Source organism: Sinocyclocheilus anshuiensis, unplaced genomic scaffold, assembly GCF_001515605.1.
Source record: "Sinocyclocheilus anshuiensis isolate Anshui unplaced genomic scaffold, SAMN03320099.WGS_v1.1 scaffold283, whole genome shotgun sequence".
NCBI lineage: Eukaryota > Metazoa > Chordata > Actinopteri > Cypriniformes > Cyprinidae > Sinocyclocheilus > Sinocyclocheilus anshuiensis.
In genome coordinates this window covers 4,854,501-4,877,885 of record NW_015549605.1, presented here as the reverse complement: position 1 = coordinate 4,877,885, position 23,385 = coordinate 4,854,501, and the positions used below count along the sequence as shown (strand labels likewise).

General features: G+C 39.2%; 2 protein-coding genes across 5 annotated transcripts in view; both read left to right on the top strand.

Annotated features, from left to right (window-relative positions):
• LOC107658945 (zinc finger protein 800-like) overlaps positions 1-12,176 on the top strand; it is a 20,530-nt gene extending 8,354 nt beyond the window's left edge. For all 4 annotated transcript variants that reach the window (XM_016447678.1, XM_016447677.1, XM_016447676.1 and 1 more), the window contains exons 2-6: positions 1,590-1,710; positions 4,794-4,889; positions 5,075-5,218; positions 5,818-7,078; positions 11,180-12,176. In XM_016447678.1, the coding sequence (XP_016303164.1) occupies positions 1,614-1,710; positions 4,794-4,889; positions 5,075-5,218; positions 5,818-7,078; position 11,180 (1,599 nt within the window). In that variant the 5' untranslated portion in view covers positions 1,590-1,613 and the 3' untranslated portion in view covers positions 11,181-12,176. The remainder of the gene's footprint in view (positions 1-1,589; positions 1,711-4,793; positions 4,890-5,074; positions 5,219-5,817; positions 7,079-11,179) is intronic.
• A 954-nt stretch (positions 12,177-13,130) lies between these two features.
• The window catches only part of LOC107658943 (metabotropic glutamate receptor 8), a 198,639-nt gene continuing 188,384 nt past the window's right edge, over positions 13,131-23,385 (top strand). The window contains exons 1-2 of the mRNA XM_016447669.1: positions 13,131-13,185; positions 15,340-16,134. Coding sequence (XP_016303155.1) covers positions 15,628-16,134 — 507 coding nt within the window. The 5' untranslated portion in view covers positions 13,131-13,185; positions 15,340-15,627. The remainder of the gene's footprint in view (positions 13,186-15,339; positions 16,135-23,385) is intronic.

Below are 23,385 nucleotides of genomic sequence, written 5' to 3'. Positions count from 1 at the left end.
AGTTTCCTTTGTGAATGTCATGTCGTTATAGTGCTTAGCGTTTTAACCGTATTTGTGTGCGTACATTAAGTATTTATAACTGATCAACGCCGCGCTTGTGAGATTAGTTCGCGCCGTTCGTATCGCGAGATTCGTTCGGTAGCGCGGTTGCGCGGCTCGGTCAATTGATCCACGCCGATGACAGGTCAGCGCGGCGCAAGCTCTGTAACATTGCACTGTTTCTTCCCATTTTCAGTGCATTTGGCTTCCCATATGTACAGCTAAACACCGGTTCTCTCGTTCTCAGTTATGTTGCTTCTACCGGCTGTTTATTAGTGTAGGTATGCAATGCAGAGAGACGATACATGACACCCTCTTCTGGTGTCATTTGCATTTAAAGCGATACACTCCAAAACAGCTCTTTTTTAGACACACCCCAAAAATGACATTTTCCAGCTGTTATAATAAATGATCTGTTGGGTATTTTGGGCTGAAACTTCACAGACACATTCTGGGGACACCCAAGACCAATATTACATCTTGTAAAAAGGGACATAATAGGTGCCCTTTAAGGGAAATAACACAAATTTGCATCAGTCACATTTCATTATTACTTTTTAGAAAAAAAGTAAAATACCAGCAAATAAAAATGAAATGTTTAGAAACATTATTGCAAACATGATTAAAACTATAAACATGTATTTTATTTTCCTGTCACTCCACAACAAGTTCTTTAAATTTAATTGTATTCAGAATCGAAATGTTTTTTTTTTATAACAAACATAAATGATACAAATTTATACAAATTTATATGATTTAAATGCACCATACAAATAAACTTGCTTTGCACACTTTGTGTTTTGAAGTTAATTGCATTATGTAAGTTGCTTTGGAGTAAAAGTGGCAGCATGTTTTAGATATAAAAATAAAAAAAACACATTCTGGAAAATATGGGGGAAAAAAGCCTAATTTAAAGACATGATGTCTGACACTGCATCTAGACTGATAAACAATAACTACATTTAATAATCAGACATATTATACATTTATAAATTCAATTTAGTAATTATAGTACTATAAAATAAGCTAGATTTAAAGGTTTTTGTCAATATATCATGCTATAAAAGCTCTCTGCAGTACCGTTTAGGGCAGTGGTTCTCAACCCGCGGGCATGCGGCCCGTCACGAATTCAAATGCGGCCCACCATGCTGAGTTATTGTTCATTCTAAATGTATTTTTTAATGTAGAATATGTGTTACATAAATACATGAAATGTAGAACATATAAAAAAGTGCTCGTGGCTCGTCTACCAGTGGGCCCCCCCACGCATAAAAGTGAAACTCTGCCTATGATTTTGCTGTTACTCCTTTCGAGCCGAATTTCACAAAAGTGGGTGTTATTTATGGGGAGTAGAATTATTTATTTATTTCAATGAATGTAATCGATTAGATATCATAATATTTAGGCTATAATATGTAAATGATATGCGTGCGGCCCGCGAGACTTGCACTTGGACCATAGTGTGGCCCGGTGGAAAAAAAGGTTGAAAACCACTGGTTTAGGGTTTGGCATCGCTGTTTATTGCTCTGCTGTTCTCCCTTTCTCCACAGAGACACATTTGAGGTGGTTCAGAGATGGAGGAAACCCCAGCCAATGAGAAGTCTTGTCAGACGGATGAGATCACAGGTGAGGCCGCTGTGCCCGGGCCTGACCATGCGAGCAAGACGCTAGGTAAACTTCCGCTTTCTGCCTGTTTGTTGAATCTTAAATGATTACTACATGTAATACATCCTACACGCTTCTTGACCATTGGGATCCATTCTGACCGGTCCACATGAATGGATATAATCCGAACAAGAGTAAATGCATTTTAAAAGCGGCCCATCGGCTCTGATCCTTCCCTATTAGAGGATTACAGCAAATTCCTCCATGGCCTGCTATTGTTCCTCACTCAGTAGGGGTCACTAGAGTCTGTGACCCTTGCAGTGGAGAGGTCATGCCCCTCCCCCTCAGCCTATTCCTGTAAAGGAAGATAAATTTACACACACATACATAAACTAGTGTGAATTGGTGGTAACTTACACTTCAGGTTACTGAATCAAGCAAAGTGCAATTGTCAAAGGCTTTTTATCAAGTAATGATCAGCTCCTTATAAATTAGTTTGTCCTATATAAAGATTTCTATCATGTTTATAATTGTAGTATGATGCTGAAATGAAAGTGTTTGTGTGGATTGTGACTGAAGCATTGATTGAGCTGCCCTTTGCCCCATTATACTGGGAGGTCAAGAGGCCACGCCCCCTGTGATGAGAGGTGGGTTCAGGGGAGGGGCTTGAGGTCTGCGTGAAAGTGATTGGATGTAGCAGGGTCACTTCCTGTTCACCTTACGTTTTCATGCTTTGTTTTTACTAATGGTTGAAATGAATTTAAATCTCTTATATGCTTTGAAGAAAGAGTGTTCCTTTCAATTCCAATATTAATTTTGAGCATACAAAACTAAAATAAATTAGTAAACCTTTTATATATTATAACCAAAGAAATATAAACTTGTTTTCCCCTTTTTTCCTATTACATTTGCATATTTTTCCTTTCATATTTCCAGTTTAGCTGATTTCCCTGGTATGATCTCAGCAGTGTTATTTTAGTATTATTTATATACTATTATAGTGTTTATAAATATTTTAATAAGCTTTTATTTTTACATTTGCAGTTTTATTTTAGTAATTTTCAAGTGCTTTTGACATTTTTGTCAAGGACATTTTTGTTTGTTAGGTTTTTTATAATTAGATTTTTATTGTTTTTTAAATTTTCTTTATATTTTGATTTTGATTTTATATTAAGTTTTCATTTTATTTTAGAATGTTTTAGTCATTTTTTAGTTTTTTTTTTATATTTTGAATTAACTTTGGTTTTATAGTTTCAGTTTTCATTTTAGTTTTAGTAATTTTTATGTGATTTTGTCATTTTTATTAGACTTAAAATTTTGAACATATTCTGAATTCAGATTTTTTTATTTCTAATTTTAATTTTAGACTAGTTTTAGTCTTTTTTATATTTTGAATTAGCTTTTGTTTTTATAATTTCAGTTAAGTTCATTTTAGTAATTTGTGTGTAATTTTTAGTAGGTTTAAAAAAATTATTTGCAGTATTTTAAACTAGCTTTTATTTTTACATTTTCATTTTAATTTTAGCTTGGTAGTTTTTCTTATATGCTTTTGTCATTTTTATTAGTTTTATTCATATAACTATATAGCTTTAATTTATTTTTATTCCAGCTTTGGTTTTAGTAATTTTAGTACTTAAACATATTTATTTCAATTATTTGCCAAGGTAACTTTTTTTTTTTTAGTTCAAGTTGATCAACTTTTAAATATATATTATTTCTGATAAACTTACCACGAAATCACCAAATAATTTAAATATTTTTAACGCTTTTATGTATTACTATCTGCAAGCTAGTGAGTAAATCAAGTTTTATTTACCAGAAAAAAAAATCTCTCATCTGACACTTGGCTCTTGTGTACAGACAGAACTGTTTAGTGGAAACTGACGCATAGATCATCACACCAACCCTTTATAGCACAAACATCAGTCAGCGGTGTTCAACCGCAGAGCCCTAGATTGATTCTGAGTGTGTGTAGGTGTGTGTTGACTGCCACCTCCTCACCTAGCCGTCCTGACATTGGCAAATTTCCGGCCGTTCCTGTAGGAAATTCCCTCACACAGTCATAAAACACCTCCAATATAAGGCGAGTCTCTGAGGGCCGCTGTAAACACACCGCTGGGCTCTGGGCTGGTCCAGCCATAAATTCCCCAACATCCCCATCAATCTCCGACTGATTTGGTCGCTTTATCCACAGCTGTGTTCATGCCCCGTATCTTCACACACGATTGATTTTTCACCTCTTCAAGTAGTGAAGAGTTATTGTCTCCCACTGTGTATCTGTTCCCACGTAGCTTTGGTGATGGAAAATGCTCTTTTATAGTCGTTTTAGATCATCGGTTCTTTAACATTTCTAGATTTCTAAGAAAATATAACAGGTTTTGCTTGTGCAAACTCGCCGGCATGATGCTATAGTGTTGGTTCAGATCCTTAACCTTGAGTATGAGCAATAATAATACTAGTGATATTTGCTATTGCAAACTCCACTAATAAAAGCCCTTTCTGTAATAGTCTCCACAAACTAGAGCTTCATTAATCACCACCTTGAAATATTGGCATACATAACCCAAACAGAAGAGATATTATCCCATTTATCCAGTGGAAAAATGGAGATGTGTATTAAATCAAAGCTTTTGTTTCAGAGCCAGACGTTTTCGCAAATACTCATCTAGACAGTCGCAGGCAGCGGCCATCAATAATGCAAACTTTAATAAAAACTCATTTAGAAAGCACAAGCTGAACCTCTGAATGGATATGACTCATATCGGCGAGATCTGCCATCCAAAACATACTGGCAGGAGCACAGCAGCAAACTAAACTTCAGATCATCATTTCTGTATAATGAGTTTGTCTGGAGAGGATTATTCAGAGATTCACCTTGACGGCCTGTGATAGGTGTTAATAGGAGAGATAAGCAGCATTATAACTGAGGTGCATGATTAATTGGATGAGTTTTCTGTGATGCAAAGGAAAAACCTTCTCTATGAGCATTTAGAATATACTGGAGTTTAGAATGATGCTTTATGCCTTTTCTCTGTTTACAGCAGCAAATCTATTGGTTTAAAACTGTTCTGAACATTTCAAACGTCTAGTTTGCATGTTGTAAATAATTAATGGATATACTGTAAGAATACACTGTTTTTCTATTGCAGTCTATTCCACAGAACCTGGAGATCCTCCTCTGCTACAAACACCGCTGCTAACCTCCAAATCTGGCATCCAGCAGATCATTGAATGTTTCCGCACAGGTGCTGTGTCTGTTCACAATGTGTTACCTAAGCTCTGTTTCCTCTCTTTATGAATGTAGTAGACTGAACAGTTAGAATGAAATGGAAACTATGTGGAGAATCTAACCCCAATCGTCACAAGCATCGACTGAGCCAACACAGAATCCCAATAAGTCTAATCACTGCCCTCTTGCGCTTACTTGCAGGTACTGCACAGCTGAAACACATTCTCCTCAAAGAGGTGGACACAATCTTTGAATGTAAACTCTGCCGCAGTCTCTTCCGAGGCCTTCCCAATTTGATCAAACACAAGGAAATTTATTGTTTCACTCGAATGCCTGAACCTGATGGTTAGTACAGCACTGCATTTTTACTTTTCATTTTCTCCTAAAGAGTATTCTTCATTGACTTATGGCAATAAAGCACAATTGATGATTGGTGTTTGCAATTCTGCTTGTTCATATAGCGTTGTTCATTCCACAAGCTGTCGTTTTGGCAGATTGGCTTCAATATAAGCTGTTTTTAGACTTACAGAATGTTTTATAGCACAATGACCTCTTATATATCAAACGATCAAAGGAATTTTGATTTCTCAGTTCATGTCCCCTTTAATAAATAGATAGCATTTATGCTACTGTACCTTTAAGACTTCTATATGTAAATTTGATTGGTTAAACTTTGCATGCTAACATATTTCACACTGCCATTAATCAAGGTTTGTCAAGTTGTTGAATACTGTATGCTGATGACCTACAAACATAGATGATCATGTTAATTAGGTTATGGTTGGGATGTCATAACTGATTTATCAATGGCCCATTGTTTCATCAAATGTTCTGGGTGAACTATATGTAATAAATGTTATAGTGTATCTACATAGTAATCTTTAATATCCCCCCAATTTTTCTATAATATGGCCCCTTTAACTAAGGTCTACTTCTGGTTCCAGGCGTTTCTGGAGATGGCAAGAAGAGCATTAAAGAACTTCTTGAAGCTATCTATCCCCAATCTGATAAAGAGGAATATATACTGAAACTGGAGCCCATTGCTGGCAACCAGAATGCTGTGTACCAGTACCTGTCCAAAGAAGATAACCTGCCACCTTCATCTCGGAGCCCAAACCACACGACCAAAGACAGCTGGAGACACTACCACTCCAACAGCCAGGAACCGTACATGGAGGAGGTCCAGTTGGAAGAAGAGGAGAACAATTTTATTGATGAGGAAGAGGAGAGTGAGAACATGGAGAAGGGAGAGGAAGATGCAGAAAAGAGGCATCAGGATAGCGAAGAACCTGAGGAGCCAACAGAAGAAGCATGTGACAAAGACCTGGCCCCCTGCAAATGCCTCATTTGCAACAGGACGTACAGGGTACGAGGCCACCTTAGAAGACACCTGTGGACTGTACACAAGATTGTATCTTCTGGCTCCACAACCAACTCCAGTGATTCCACGTCCAGCTCCAAGAAAATGCCCAACGGTAAAGTTCCAGACAATCCCAACACTAGTCCCAGCTCTTTATCTGACACCCAGAACCAGAAGAGCCCCAAGGAGGACAAGGTCTCATCCAAGGCTCAATTCTCCATAGGCTTTGACTTTAAGGCATGCTTCTGCAAGCTCTGCAGGCGGACCTTCAGCTCCGTGCAGAACCTGGAGAAACACATTGAGCTGCACACGGATAATGGCACGGACTTCTTTGTCAAGTTTTACTGCTGTCCGCTCTGCCGCTACAAGACACGCCGAAAGAGGGACGTGTTACGCCATCTCTCAGAGCTCCACAAGAAGAAGTCCTCCTACCTGAGCAGGATCTCCCAGTCGCTGGAGAGCTACGCCGTCAAGAAGCCAGCGGAAGTCGTGTTGAACAAAGAAGAGGAGAAAGTTCAAGGTCGACAAGAAGAAGTGAATGTCCACCACAACCACACTTCACCATATCTGACACGCAGGAACTTGCCTCCAAAAGCTCCTGGCATAGTGGGCAAAAAGACCTTGAAGACCAGCAATAAGAAGCGCCACAACGAGGAAGTGACCCATAACAAAAAATTAAAGCCTAGTAGCCCAAAAGGGGGTGCTACCAAAAAATCTCTGCACGTGTGCAACATCTGTGGGCAGAGCTTTAAAAAGACAAGATACCTAGGGTTGCACAAGAGAAGCCACCTGAAATCCGCAACCAGGAGTGCAGGTATCAGAACAAGATCCAAGGTCATGCTTTGGTGAGTGCCTCTGAATCAATGCACTACACAAACTCTGTTCCAAACCTTGTGAGCTACCTTGCTGTCTACTTCCTCCATAGGTACTGTAGTTCCTTTTAGGGCAGGATACTAACTGAAACGAAGCCTCATAAGTAAATAATATGGAACGCTTTACCTAGGGACCCAGCTAACAGGGAACGTTCTCAGAACTTTTTGGCAAGGTTCTCCCCAAGTTATGAACAAACGTTCTATCAAACGTTATCAAAGTTATCTGGTCTTTAATAATGTTCTCAAAATGTGTTCTCTTCATAGAACGGTTTTTCCTGAAACGTTTTAGTTGGATGTCCATCGAACCGTCTTTAAATGTTACTACTTTCAGAGTTCAGAACGTTCAGAGAAAATTCAAAGGTAACATTCCCATAATGTTAAATGATGAAGTGGAATGTTTCCTTTACATTCCCATAACCAAGAAAAAATGATAAAACATTTAAAAAACTGGATGTTTTGAGCATTCAGAGAACATTCAGAAATAATGGGCCTCATTCATGAAACATTCGTAAATATATGAGTAAATTCTCATAATGAATAAATTAACGTGTGTCCACCAGAGCGTTTTTAGCCAGCTGACATAATGCCTGGTGCTCTTCTGAAAACGACCAGCTGGTGGTGCTTGAGAGAGCTTTGGAGGACGTGTTGTTTGCTATGATTTGGAATATTCACTGCAGTAACATGTTACGAGTATCTTATTTTGAAGAATATTACTGAATATAAAAATGCAGTAACCAGCAATATTAACTTCTCCATTGTTGTGTTGTACAAGTATGATCATGGTTGGTCAATGTAATGTTTGTCCCGCCCCTCCTCCACTGTGATTGGACGGCTGTGAAAAAAGGGACAGTGACGAGCTCTGCGTTTTACCCAAAGTTAAAGAGTAAAAAACGAAAAAAAGACAGGGCAAATGAACTCGTTAAATATCATTCTAATACATAGTTCATAAAAATGCAGTGTCATCGGTTTGTCTAAAAGAATACAGAACGTTTGAATGTTTTATGCACCATTTACACATGGTAGGGAGCAGGTGTAAATTTATTTCGTACCAACTAACATTTTCAAAAATACAAACATTTTCATGAATCCGAAAATTTACGTCAGAACACCTTTCCGAATGATTTACACAAAAAATCGTTCTGCTCGTGTTTCATGAATGAGGCCCAATGTTTTTATAACTCAATAGGAATGTTAGTAAAACCTTCTTAGAACATATTTTTTTAGCTGGGGAGTAACTCAGCAAATAATAGTGCTACTTGACTTACTGTTGTTGCTAAGCTAACAACTACTTTTGGAGCAATACATAGCATACACAAAGTATTATTCTCAACACTTTAAGGCCCTGTCCACACGAATGCGGTTATTTTCAAAACCACAGCTTTTTCTATGCGGTTTGGCCGTTCGTCCACACGCAATCGCTGCATCAGGTCACTGAAACCGAACATTTTTGAAAACTCCTGCCAGGGTGAAGATTTTCAAAAACTCCGGTTGCAGTGTTATCGTGTGGACAGCGAAACCGGAGTTTTTGGCTTGTGACGTCGGAGCATGCACTGTTATCTAGTGATGTTACGTTCTGTGCCGAGGCTTCGGAGCGTGTGCCGAGAAATCCCGGCAGCTTTCAGTGAATCGCGTATCGTGGCTTGTATGGCTTTAGAGCAATGATGTCATTGATGACGTTCAAAGCCTCGCTTGGCCAGACTGGTTCAGGAAGCGGTTCAAATCTTGTAAATTCACAGTCCTCTGCCCTGTTAAACCCAGTCACTTTCCAGTTTTAGACCAATAATATTGCCCCTCCTGCCTATTATGAGCAAAGACTTCATTTACACACATTTGATAGCCCCATTCATTTCAAGCCAATACGTTTATTACACAGTTATGTTATATTATGTTATACAATTATTATATACCACTAGAAAACACACATTTTATTCATATAAATAGAGGTTCAGGTGTGTTTAATTGGGATTGGAGCTAAACTCTGCAGGACACCAGCCCTCCAGGACCGAGTTTGGACAGCCCTGGATTAGTCTATGTGGAAATTCACCATTATTTCTAAGCCTTAACTGGCGCAAAATACAGTGTATCACAGAGCACATCAGGTCATCTGTAATGTATCTGATTGTTTTACACTCTTTGGCCACCAGGTGGTAGTGTGAGCAAATGAAGCCTCGAGAAATGAACCCTTTTTTGAACCACTTCAATGCTTCATGAGGCTTCATCTCGCCATCACTACTGTTATCTCCGCCTACTGGAAACTTTTTCAGGCTTCTGATTGGCCAACATGGCTTTACGGTTGAGATTATATCGCCACCTGTTGGTTTGGCATGCTCTTGACAGTGCTTCATAGCATGCGTTTGCGTTTTCATGTGGACGGAGATTTTTTTGATAAAAAGCTATATAAAAATGCCCTGTGTATGTGTGGACATGGCCCTAGGCATTGAATAAAATACTAGTATTTATTGTTGACATTTCTCCTGCATTGTTCACCAACTTTCACTTTTCAGTTAGCTCATTGCAATGCATTCTGCAGTTGCCTTCTTGGCAAAAGATACATAGTTCTGCCTTCGAATTTAATCAAAACATCTTAGAAGCCAGATTACATCATCACAGTGCATTCTGCAATTGCCTTCTTTGCAAAAACCATATGCAATTCTGCCTTTGATCTGGCTAAAACATTTTAGAAGTCAACAGTGTAATGCTACCTACCTTTAGTTTAAATCCTGATGCTTAGTTGGGAGTGAGTTTATGATACCTTAAAAGGCTGTCTAGGTAGGCAACTCACTTAAAAGGTTGTGTGCAGCTGTTTCCTGTTTTCTGAACTTCGATGGTACAGCAGATGGTGTGTTGCAGTGGGAGAAAGGAATTGTGCTTTGGCTGGCGGATTGCTGCCACAGCCTTGCTGTTAATGAATGAGAGAAATCCCAGGGTGGACTTCCTGCACGGAAGAATGAAGCATGGATGCCACAGCAAGGCCCCGGAAATTAGGCCACCCCGGTCTCACCTCAAGGTTTAAAGAGCCCTTGGGTTGCCAGTTGAGCGGTGAGGGGGGCTTCTTTAAGAAGCAATTAAGATAACTCACCCATGTCCTTGGAAACAGCACTCTGCTCAGCCGGGCCAATTAATCACGCCGTTCTATCACAGGACCGGAGAGACAAGAGAAGCTCTCTGATCTTCAAATAAGGGTGACAGAGTTGCCTTGGGTATACATGTCCTTTTTTTGACTTGCTTTTTTCCCCATTAATGCCCCATTTTCTCCCTGTGATAGAAGTCCATATGTCAGTCTGACAGTTAGCATTTCACTTGTTCCTCTGGGTCTTATTCCTTGTGTTTGTCTCTGGGTTGCAGTAAGTTATATGTAACATGAAAACACATGAAGGCTGGATTACCGCCCGCTCCCAGTCGACATGTGGCAGAGAGTTGCTTAAGTGATAATGTACTGGAGTCCCTTCAGTGGAAACCATTCAGCTGCTCACAGTCTCTTGCACTTTATCGTAGGGAGACACGATATATCGGTACCATATCGGACGGCATATTATTTAATTATATATATTTTTAAATATATATAATTAAGCATTTTTACATTTAGATTAACTTAAAGTGAGATAATGAGAAAGAAAATATTTAAAAATAATTTAATAACCCTCTTAAATATAATCTTTAGCAAATCTAAAAATGAATATCGGTTTTTCATAATAATGTTGTAGTGCCTAAATTTACTTGTAGAATTTAAAATGTTTAATTTTACTTTATAATGTTGGATTTTTTTTTTTATTATTCATTCAGACAAAATAGCATAACATAAAAGCAATTATCGGTTTACTGGTATCAGCCAGAGTTTTAACTTTGGTGCATCCCTACTATAAAATAACAAATATATATATATATATATTGTGAACTGTTTAAATCAGTTTAACTGACCATGAACTTACAATGTACTCCAAGACACTTTAAAGAATATCATGGTATCCTCTCATAATGTGGTATTACCATGTCTGAGACATCATGCTAACTCTCTACAAATCCTTGATAATGTTATGATAGTATTTTGTGTCTCCTTTTGTCTCTCTTTATTAGATATCTTCTGACAGCAAACTGGACTTGCAGCAACTGTGGAAAGATATACTGGACAGTGAGAGTCACAAAGAAAATCAGAACCACTAAAAAAAAGTCAAAGAAACATTGCTGTACTACAAAAAGTTAACAAAAAAACTTTAAAACATAAGTGGGGTATAAGAAACCCTCCGAAATGTGTGTGGGCTTTTAAGAGCTTTTCCATTGTCCATACAGGAGAATGTATGTCAATGTAACGGTACAATATTTTCAGCTGCATTCTATTAACCATTTATGAGTGCTTCTGACCACTCTCAGATATGAGAGGAAATACATATGCTTTCCATTCCCCCGCTGCCATCAATAAGATTTGACATTTCCATCCAAAACCAAGTAGACGTTTGTTCCAGGATCCTGTTGTAGCAGGTTTAGCCTCAGGTGGAGCTTCAAGGCACACATGCTCTTGGCGAGATGGCATTGAACTCCTGCAGACAGCAGCTGAACGTCGGCTATTGACACCCATCAGGCTCATTGGTATTCAGTGCAGTCGTATGGAGTAAGATCTGGATGTCTGTCTTTTCTGTTACTGAGAAAACTGGACACTGAAGACCACTGGAACGTTATGAACTCAGATACTACTTCAGTTATTTTAAGGGAAAAGGATCTTTTATGTTTGAACAAGCACATGCTTTGAGGAAGACAACCAGTTGTCCTTATATGAACTGCAGGCAAATGTTAAATGCTTTCTATGAGATCTTTTTAGTTGCCTTTTCGCTGCAGTTCTTTGATTAATTCATCTCCTATCAGTTTTAGATGCTTCTTTCATTATATTTCTCTCCTCATTTGTCTGTTAAGATTTTACAGAAAGGTAAACAGGTCTTCACAAGCATTCACTGTGCAAATCTGTAGATCCATGATTATTTTTTTAGCCTTCCGGAGGCTTGACGGATAAACGTTGGTAGAAGTTTTATTTCTCATTGTTAAAATGAATGTATTGACCAACAATAAACAGAGAAATTGACTATGTGCATTGATGTTTTTTTGAAGTTATGTATAAAGGCATCTCGTGTTAACAGGATTTCTATGATATAACAGTATTTACAAACCAGGAGTTTGTGACGGAACTAAAAGAGGTTTGTGATTTTTTTTTTCATCAAAATATGGTTTTACACCACATTATTGTGATTCTATATATAAAATGAGACTTTAAATGTATTATTGATTATATTTATAGAAAGGCTAAAGATGATTAAATCCCAAAGAGTGATGTAGTAAATAATTTAGGTTAATCAAGTATTTTTATATCACTAGAGGGCAATAGTGCACTATTTATAAACCAGCAAGTGTATTCCAGCCAAATCTGACATTCCCCAAAATCTGTTTTACTGTTTGGAAATACAAGTTCAATTTGTTCAGATGTGACTGGTTAGTAGCAGATGGTCGATCTAAAATGGCTTAAATAATGATTGAATATATAAATAGTATTTGCCATTACGCGCTGAAATTTGTTAGGAACTATTAGTAATTGTTTGCATTCAGACTCATTGAATTAATAAATTTAATTGGAGTTTGTCCATTGAGCTTTAGGATAATTTAGAGTACATCCGAAAACACAAGACATCATAATTCGGTAATACTGAACTGAATTCGCATTCAAAAACCGAAGTGTTAATGCAGTTTCTAGAGGTAGATAGTCTGTTTATTTGAATGCAAAATCCAAAATAATGTTAGGATCTTCACATTCCTGCGTTTACCCTCTCCTTTATTCCTGCACTTCTGCGTCTATTTTTGTGCACAAGAAGGGGTGTTCCCTTAATCATTCTGAGCAAACGTTCCTGAGAATTTTCCTTCTGAAATGAGAGCATGTTTCATTTAAGATTGCATGTGATGCACGGAAGAGAGAGAGGGTGTGTGTGTGTGTGTGTGTGTGTGTGTGAGAGAGAGAGAGAGCAATCACAATCACAGGGAGGATTGTGGTGATGCGCTGTTCATTTCAGCACCACAAACCAGCTTCTGAGAGCAGAAAGAAGGTAAGATCTCACATCTACTGCACTTTCATATTAGTATGCTTTAAAATGGTATTCTTATGCTGCAAGTATTATACTATCAAAGAAAATACAGTTTGAAATGCTGCTCATGAATATCTTTAGAGTACGAAAACTGATCTAAAAGATAATTTTATTGTGAAACGTAAATGAATGTCACAGTTGTTTCTTTAGAGCTTGTTTGTGTTTTATAAGATGACAATAGTCACTTAAAAGCACTTTATTGCTTCAGAAAAAATAGTTGCGCTTTCAATGAGACAATTCTTGCGCATTCGTGATGTATATAAAGAATTGAAGGAGATTGCAGAGGCTGTGTTGATTAGACTGTGAATCATTGCATTGCATTGCATCAAAGGAATGTGCGTAAATGCACACGCATGCATGCATGCTGATTCATACCCATGGACTGTTGGGTTTGTACAGTTTATTTCTCTCATAAATTCAGAATTATCAACCAGAAATGTGCGTGATTAATGTATAGGCTGTGCATTTTTAAACGTCTCATGTCTTTCTCACGAGTTGCATTTACAGACTATAAACTCCAAATTGCACGCGACTGTGTTTTTGGAGAAGCATACGCTCGTTTTTTTCCAACTACAGTTGTAAGAGAGAGAAAGAGCTCTGGATTCCTATGAGACAGATTCTCTTGGTGGAAATAAAATGGGATCTCCAGTAGAAGATGGTTCTGCTTGACACATACTGATTCGTGTAAATTAAAAATAGAAATGGGACACACTGCGTCTGCCAGGGTAAAAACTCCATCTGTCTCTGATATAACGACAGAAGAGAGTAAAGACCCGAGCTCTCATATAGAGATTAATTCGTGCAAAGGAGTAGAATATTAGGCTGAAACAAATCCAATTATGCATATGCACATATACTATAATTTATGCAAATACATTCGATTCAAATAGGCAGTCTCTGCACTCGAGAAACCAATGCGCACTGGTCTTCCCCGAAGATGTATGGAGTAGAAAAACGGAATAGTCATTAGAATAGAGCCGTATAGAATAGAACAGAACAGAACGGAGTCATTTAGAATACAATACAGCAATATAGAACCATTAAGACAGAACAGAGCCGTTAGAATAGAAGGGGGTACAGACTAAAATAAATCAGTATAGAGTGGGAAATGTTGTTTTTAAGGTAGTATAAAGTTCACAGTAAAATCCAGGGAAAATGATGGGATTTTTTCTGCGTAATCTATAGTGTCTGGGTTAATGTGGGAATTTCAGTGGCACTTGTGGCTCACCAGGAGTGCAGAATCACACTCGGAAGTGTGCAATGGACTTCCTTTACGTTGTAGAGTGATGCTCTTGGCGCACGGAGGCGGCAGATTGCGCAGCATGTGTCTCGGAAGCGCAAGGTTGTGCGTAACGTAACAATGGCTCTCCAGTGTAGAGTGGGGATGTGGAGGTGTTTCACGAGAGGTTCTCTCTGTCTCGACTCTCTGAACTGTTTCAGGTGTTTGATGTGTGCCAACAACAGTGTAAATCAGCAGCCTTCATTTTGGAGCTTAGTGTGGTTTGGCTAAAATGAAAGAAATGTGGATTGTTGTAGGATAGCCCACAGGGAAAGACAGAGTGCAATATTTGTATCAAGAGCATATACTTCTCCAGATACATAACATGTCATTTTAAAACCATAAAGTTAATTTCAAATGCTTTTGAATGAAAAATATAGTGTATAATATCAGTAAAAATTAACATTATAATAATTACGGTCTATCTGCATTGGCCCAAATTTCTATATCTTTGGATCCTGACAAAAAAAATGTTGTGAAGATCAGTCTGCCATAACTCTCCTTGATTACCCTCTGTCCCACTACATTCCACAAGGCTGAACTGTAAAAATCAACCCGACAGCTCTATTGTCCACAAATAGACACATTTCCTCTCACTGCGAAATGTCTTTGGTTGTGTATGCAAATGTTAGAGAAGACGGCCTTGATTTTTTTTTTTTTATGTGAGGCAGAAATGAAAGACCACACTGAGCTCCAAATGACTGTGATGTTATTTCCTCCCTGTCAAGATGTCCGTGTGTTTGATGAGTTTGCTTTGTTGCTTGCATATATTGTGCCTGACTCATGTTTGATTTTCTCTTTGTGCAGCTACTCATACAATGTTTTCTTTTCTTTAGATGCTTCTGAAGATGTGAGAGTTTTGGAGCTTGATTTGGAAAGGCACTTGTTTGACGTTGTTGCATCTCCTTATATCACCTGTTACCAGTCACATGACATGTACGTCAGACATTTTTGCCCCATGAGAAATTCCAGTGGTCACACTCTAAATGGTCAGAATGCACAACTTCAGCTTTGAAATGGGCATGGATGTTACCGTCCGTCTGCTGCCCCATTAGTCCTTAATCCCACCACCTGGAATTTTTGGACCTACATTTCCTCACATTGTCCCCAACGTCCCTGTGGATATGGATCTTGTACGCATAAGTCGGGCTCAATACCAGTTCCTCCTCTTCCTCTGCTACTGGTTGCCAGTCTCCCTCCAGCGGGTGGAGACACCACCTGTTGAGTATGCCCACTCTATCCGTCTAGATGGCGACATCATCCTGGGTGGCCTGTTTCCGGTTCACGCCCGGGGTGAGCGTGGCGTTCCCTGTGGGGAGTTAAAGAAGGAGAAGGGTATTCACAGACTGGAGGCAATGCTGTTTGCCATTGACCTCATCAACAAAGACCCAGAGCTGCTGCCCAACGTGACGCTGGGGGCCCGTATCCTGGACACCTGCTCGCGGGACACCTACGCCCTGGAGCAATCGCTTACCTTTGTACAAGCTCTCATTGAGCGTGACGGTTCGGATGTACGCTGTGCCAATGGAGACCAGCCCATATTTGCTAAGCCAGATAAAATCGTTGGAGTCATTGGTGCGGCTGCCAGCTCTGTCTCCATCATGGTTGCCAACATCTTGAGGCTTTTTAAGGTAAGAAGGCTCAACTTGTCCTTCTTGGGATTGGGAGTGGGGTTCATAATCTGGTTCTTGTCAACGATGGATGTTGCGTAGTGTAGTGGACAATAATCAGGGCTGGGTGTAGAAGGGTGCAGGCTGATTCCTAAAATCAAGACCAGCCCATAACTGCCGAGGATGTAGCCTTTTGTGATGTGGGAGTGGGGAGTAGCCTGTAACTGTTTGTCAACTGAGACCAGGCCAAATTTGCCAAGTTTGACAAAATTGCTGGGGTCTTTATGGCAAATGTATCTCCATCATGTTTGCCAACATTATGAGGCTGTTTGAGGTAACCAGGGTTATATAAGTGGTCTAACACTGCCCTTCTGGGGACTGGAAATGGGGTAAAGTCTGCAGCTGTTGTGAATGGGGTTACAGTGTAGTGTAGTGTTTAACAATCTGGAATGGGCTTTGAAAAGATGTAAATTGAAAACTACAATCAAGACCAGCCCATATTTGCCAAGTTCAACAAAATTTTTGGGTCATCATGGCAAATGTGTCTTGATCATTTTCACCAACATAATGAGGCTCTTTGAGGTAAGCAGGGTCCCATAAGAGGTCTAGCATTGCCCTTCTGGGGCCCGGGAATGGGACAGTCTGTAGCTGTTAAGAATGGTGGTTATAGTACAGAGTAGTTGTTAACAGTCTGGGCTGGGCATTGAAAGGGTGTAGATTGAAACCTACAATCAAGACCAGCCCACATTTGCTAAGTGTGACGAAATTGTTGGGGTCATTGGGGCATATGTCTCCATCATGTTTGCTAACTCCCTTTGAGGTAAGAAGGGTCCCATAAGAAGTCTAAACTTGCCCTTCTGGGGTCTGGAAATGGGACATGAAACCATGTTGTGAATGGTGGTTTCAGTATAGTGTAACATTACTCATAGTTTCATAGTTCTTAGAACTATTTGCGGAAGTACCCGCTTTTTGGCAGGAACCAGGAACGTATTTAGTTCTAGGAACTCTGTTTGGGGGAACTAGCTCTTACTTCAGAGCAGAGTCTAAAACAGTTCTGTAGGAACTACCAGTGACATAAGTGTACGCTGATTGGCCAAACGTATATGAAAAACACCGGCTTTAAAAAGCCATGAAAAAATATTTACTCCACGAACATAGAAAACAGTAATAACGAGAGGAGTTGACGCCGACGCCCTGTTTGAATGTACCATAAGTGGTCTAAACTAGCCCTTCTGGGGTCTGTAAATGGGGTGTAGTCTGTAGCTGTTGTGAATGATGGTTATAGTACAGTGTAGGTGTGAATAGTCTGGGCTGGAAAGGGTGTAGATTAAAACCTACAATCAAGACCAGCCCATATTTGCCAAGTTTGACAAAATTGTCGAGTCATAGTGGTAGTGTAGTGTAGTGGTTAACAATCTTGATTAGGAGCCAAAAGATTGCAGGTAAAAATGGCACAAGAAGCAATACATGGCTATTGTATCCTTGAACAAAGTATTTAACCCTAGGTTGCCTGGGGATATTGTCCTCTTGTGCAAAGCAAGTCTCTTTGGATAAGTTTCTGCTAGCTTACTTTCTAAGTCTTTTCCAGTTGCTTTTCAAGGTCTTCATAACCACAGGTGACCTCACATAACTCAAACTACCGTTGTTTGAAATATGTTGTTGTGACAGAGTGTGTGTGCATGTTGACCTGGAAGAATCTCAAGGCAGGATGATTTCGTAGAATGATGCCGCCCAAACTCTATTAGAGTCTAAATGTACGTCTCCCTACCCAGGAGGAAGATCACTGTTTCTGGGCAAATACGACAGCGAAATGAACTCTGGCATTTTGCTATGCCTGTCAGTGGAAATTAAGGGAACCGGGGGCTTTTTTCTACTGTTGTTTATGGATGTAAACAGCTAAAGTTCAGCAGTGGCAACCTGTGACAATCTAGTCTTTGCTAGAACAACACTACGCTTCCAGGAGATTCTAGGAATTCTATGGGAATGGGCTGCATTCAGTATGTCCCATAAGGAGTTATATCCATATCTGTAGACTGAAGTGGCCTCTTGACAACAATAGATTTTTACTTGTTCATGTTTAATAAGCATTCTAAATAACACTTCTGGCCGACTGCTCATTGTAGTTGTCATAGGAACAACTCACGGCCGCCCTGTGCCAATTAACCACACAATGTTAATGAAACTCTCTGCTGTTTATGCCACACTCATTAGCTGACCGCGATTTGACTGATTGATGTAGACACGTTGTGCCGAACGACCCATCCGCAGTAAATGACGCATGTCCCATACTGCAAGCACAGATCTTTTTCTGTAACACCATGTCAGATGTCAGACTTTGATATCAGGAAGCAATCACGCTAAACACGATTAGAAGAGACATTGTCTTGAGTGTTGAGCATGTAAATGTGCATGTGGCTGTGTATGTGCTTGGTCTCAACAGGAATGCCACTTAAAGGCCTATGAAATGCTATGGTATTAGATACAAAAAGAGCACTAGAGTGAACGCTATTGAATATGAAATGGCTGGCTGCTACAGTATTCCTATACAACAACAGTCCTTTATTATTATTTATGAGAATCTGTGGCTTTATTCCTTTGGCGTTTTTTAAATGTTCAGAAGCATTGGCTGCAAATGTATTTGCTTGCTAGACTAGAGAGTTTATAGAGTTATGGAGTTATACTGTGGCTCATATGAAACTAGATGCAGTCTGACACTTGGCATCGAAAACGGCATTCGTTTCCTACTGTGAATGTGTCAAAAGCTCAGACCAATTATCTAAGGATCAATGCTCTATATTTGAAACGGTTCAAATGAAAATTGAGTTTTTTAGCACTTTAAATTACAGAAAAAAATGACCTTTGCATATTTGTGTATTGTTGCAGATTGAAATTTTGTGTTTTCTCTTCATTAGCAAGTCGATTTAGATAAAACAGTTTGCTAAATTGTTAACTGTAAATAAAAACCAAACCAAAGAGCCTACTTTCCATGCCTACGCTCCAGAATTATGTGGTGAAAACTGACTGGGGATTTCATGACACTTTAAATGGCACGTTTAAAACATGTTGCTCTTGATAAGCATGCCTGCAGTATGTTTAGGCGCTGTCATTCATTTAGCCACTGAAAACACGTGTATGTATGTGAATGGCAGTATATGAGATGTTCGTGTCTACCGAGAGTGCCTGCATCACCGTGAACAGGGGCTCATGCCAACGCATAGTGATTCTGAATGGGACAGATGGAGTTCCCCGGCAGAACTCCTGTTTAGGTAATCGCTACAGCATTAGCATGCCTAGCGAGAGGAGGGCCACAGGCTGTTAGTCCCCTGATTTCCATTCCTCTGACGGTCCCAGCGCACTGCAGGTGCAATTCAGATGCAATTCATTGGGGAGGTGATTTATCAGGGCAACCCTGCAGGTGGGGTCTTCTTACCACATGAGATTTCTGAGGGCTATGAAGTGCCTCCATTTGGTGTTTGGCAGAGTGAAAGAGGAAGGGCTCATACTCGCACACACAAAATGACGTTGTGTATTATATTGACTGTAAATTGTAGTAAGCTGCCTTGCTTTCTACTGCCTGGCTGCCTTTGAAGGCAGCAACCTCACACAAGCGTCTGACCTGAAGTGCATTGGCACACAAATAACACTACTTACTAGGATGCTAAACTAATAATGTGGTAATAAGCAAAATGGCTTATACCTTAAATGCATAACACATGAAAATGTAGTAAAACTGTAAATTTGCAATGCATTTTGGGATTGCTTTATCAGCAAGTACTTGTAAAGCCGTTTTTTAAATTGGCAAAAAGAAGATACATGAGAAGACGTACGATGCCTATACAATCGCTAGGTTCACTAGGTTTTGGAACAGATCCCAACACTTCCATCAGTGCTTTATTTAACAATTTTTAGCAGTATTTCATTAATTGCCAAACAATCGGCATGCATATTCATGAAGTCGGGCCCCAACACTCTGCATTCATTGTGCATTCAGATTGAACTCTTTCAAGATAGATTAAAATAATAATGATTTTGTTCTGACTGTAGCAATCATTTATTTGTAATACAAAAGCTGCTGAGAATAGGATTTGTGTTGTAGCTGGAGTTTCCATGTAAGTTCATGTAAACATTGAGGGAATTTAAATTTGATGAACTTATTAAATGTGCAACACGGCTGTTTTGTGTGTGGATTTTGAGAGAAAGAGGAAACACTTTATTGTCGGTTTATTGATTTACTTGTCAATCCTTAAAAGTTTTTCCACATCCTAATATTATTGTTCAGATTTTTGCAAATAGCACACTACTAGGACTCTATTATTACAGATAGATTACTTTTATGGCAGCTTTTAGCGAGACTCATTTCAGCGTTTTATCTTAGGTGTGAGTAAAAGGGTCTGGATGGTTTTTGACGGCGATGTACAAAATACGGCTGGATCAATAGAGCGTCATTCATAATTGTGTTGAAACACACCAACCTTTGTGCCTCTGGAAGCTTGATTCAATTACAAGCCACAGGCATTGAGATTACTTGTTTATCCAGTAGCAACATGTCGCCCTGTCCATTCAGCCACGGCGGCTTTTACTTGAGGTTTTGCCCAGATGTAAGAGAACAAAGGTAAAATCCCGTCAGTCATGCTGAGAGCTAAATTGGCGAGTGTAAATGTTTTTTATAAATTCGCTTTACATGTCAGTTTGAAGTTAAAGAGAAAGACTAATGCGTCGCATTTCAACAAGAACAGCCCGTGAATTATGAATTTTATGCTTCATTACTCTAGAAAGACAACAATTAGCTTAAAATGTAATTAACCAACAGATGCACATTATGTTGGGTTGAGTCAGCGAGACCGTTATCGTTAGTCTCTGCGTGTTTATGCAAAGGTCAGAATCAACCACGCTCTTCCGTGGCTTATTTAGACCACGGCCACGGCATAAATCACTCGCCTGGCACTGCGCTATAATGGATTGTGTAATGAAGTTGGCATTTTTATAAAGTTTTTTTTTCTTCTCTTATTGAACCAGCGCTCTTAAGTTAATTTCAGCAGATGGGTTTTCTTGCAAGCTGAAAATCATTGGCATCGACGCATGAGGCCAATAAAACTTTGCACCTTCCCGAAATCTATTAAATTGCATCTTCTTGGCTCGAACCATCTGTGCACGGCTGAATGCATGTTTTATGCTATATATAGTGCTGGAAATTAAATGTGAAAATGCATTCATAAGCATATGGTAATGCTTATTTTTTAATAATCCAGTGAACGTCAAAAATGAAATTTACTTTGTAGCATTATTTTCTCTCTATTCAAAACTATACACTCTTAAATATAAAGGCTTCTTATTGGCATCTATGGTTCCATGAACAACCCTTAAAGGGGTAATATGATGTTGCTAAAAAGAACATTATTTTGTGTATTTGGTGTAATGAAATGTGTTTATGCGGTTTAAGGTTCAAAAAACACATTATTTGGCCAAACAAAGTAGTTTCGCTTTCACAACGAAACACAGCACCTTCACGACATGGCGGCGGCAACAACAATACTACAGCGAGAATAAAAGTATAATACAGTTCGTAGTTCGGAAGAAGGACGAGGAAGTCAGGGGTGGCGGGTAAACCTCTTTATTTTCTCCCAAAACAAAAATAGAACCAAAAATAAAGTGCTGCTCGGCTCTCTGCCTCCACAGTCTTGCATATGGTCACAAACGCACACTGCTCCGACTCTCTCTCGGATACCGCCCTCTCCCAGGTCTGCGGGCGCTTTTCTCTCATCTCTCCCCCAATCACTGGAATTACAAACAGGTTCTAGTCGTGTCCATTTTTGGAAGACCAAACAAAGTAGTTTCGCTTTCACAACGAAACAGCGTCACACACGGTGCCCTAGAGTGAGCAGAGGCGGCGGATACGACGAAGGAGGCTTGTGGCAACCACATGTGACAACCCCGGGCTTGACTCCGCTTCGTCCAATATCTCTTTGGATTTGAGACTTTAGTCTTCTTTAGTCTTCTTTATGCACCAAGAGTTGTAACACTCCAAAGAGAAAGGAAAAATTTAAATCGCATCATATGACCCCTTTAAAAATAAAGGTTCCAAATTGGGTTTTTTGCAGTGATGCCATAGAAGAACCATTTTTGATTCCTCAAAGAACCTTTCCGGGAACAGTTCCTAAAAGAACCATGTTTTTCTTAGTGTGAAGAACATTGTAATAATCTAAAGAACTGTTTTTCTATTATAAGAACCTTTTGTGGAATGGAAAGGCTCCATGGTTGTTGAAGGTTCTTCATGCAGATAAAGAAACTTTATTTTTAAGAGTGAAGGAACGTTTCCATTCCACAAAAAGGTCCTTATACTGGAAAATGGTACTTTAGGTTATTAAAAAATTCTTTGCACTAAGAAAAAAAAGGTTATTTTAGGAACTGTTCACTGAAATGTTCTTTAGGGAACCCAGAATGATCCTTCTATGGCATCACCCTTTTGAAACTTCATTTTTAAGAGTGTAAGAGCTGATATTTCTATTGTTGTGGAGCATTCAATGCCATACTGCCTCGGTTTGATGGCTAAACGTACTTGTGGGCCCTCAGGGACTTTATTCTCAGACGCAGCCTGCGGCACACCGGTTCAGGTTGAAGAGCGTTGGCTCTCAGATGCTGTGCTGGGGTGGAAACCTTGTGAGGATGAGAGCGAGGACGAGTGGGCTAGAGGCCACGGGTGCCACTTAATGATTCCGCCCGTTGATTTCCTCCATGAGGAGAATTAAAAGTGTGATAATGGACTCGAGCACAAAACCGACAGTGAGCTGGAGAGATCTCATTAAACACAACCACACACGCAAAATATGGGGTATAGCACAGGTTTATTCCGGTAAAGTTCAGGCCTAGTCTCTAAATTTCCTTCCTAGTAAAGGTCAGAAACAACAGTTTCAAGAGTATGTTGCTAGAATTAAATAAGAAAAGCGCATTTCAGTACAGCTCATTATATATTTTTCAATCTGGCAGCTATAATACTTTGTAAAAGTAAGACAATGAATAATGAAGAGTTCAAATAGTTTCTCAAAGACTGCAGATTTGACTGTACAAATTTTTTTTAAATGTATTATTATTTTTTAAAGGGGTCATATGATGTTGCTAAAAATAACATTATTTTGTGTATTTGGTGTAATGAAATGTGTTTATGCGGTTTAAGGTTCAAAAAACACATTATTTTCCACATACTGTACATTATTGTTTCTCCTCTATGCCCCGCCTTTCTGAAACGCGTCGATTTTTACAAAGCTCATCGGTCTG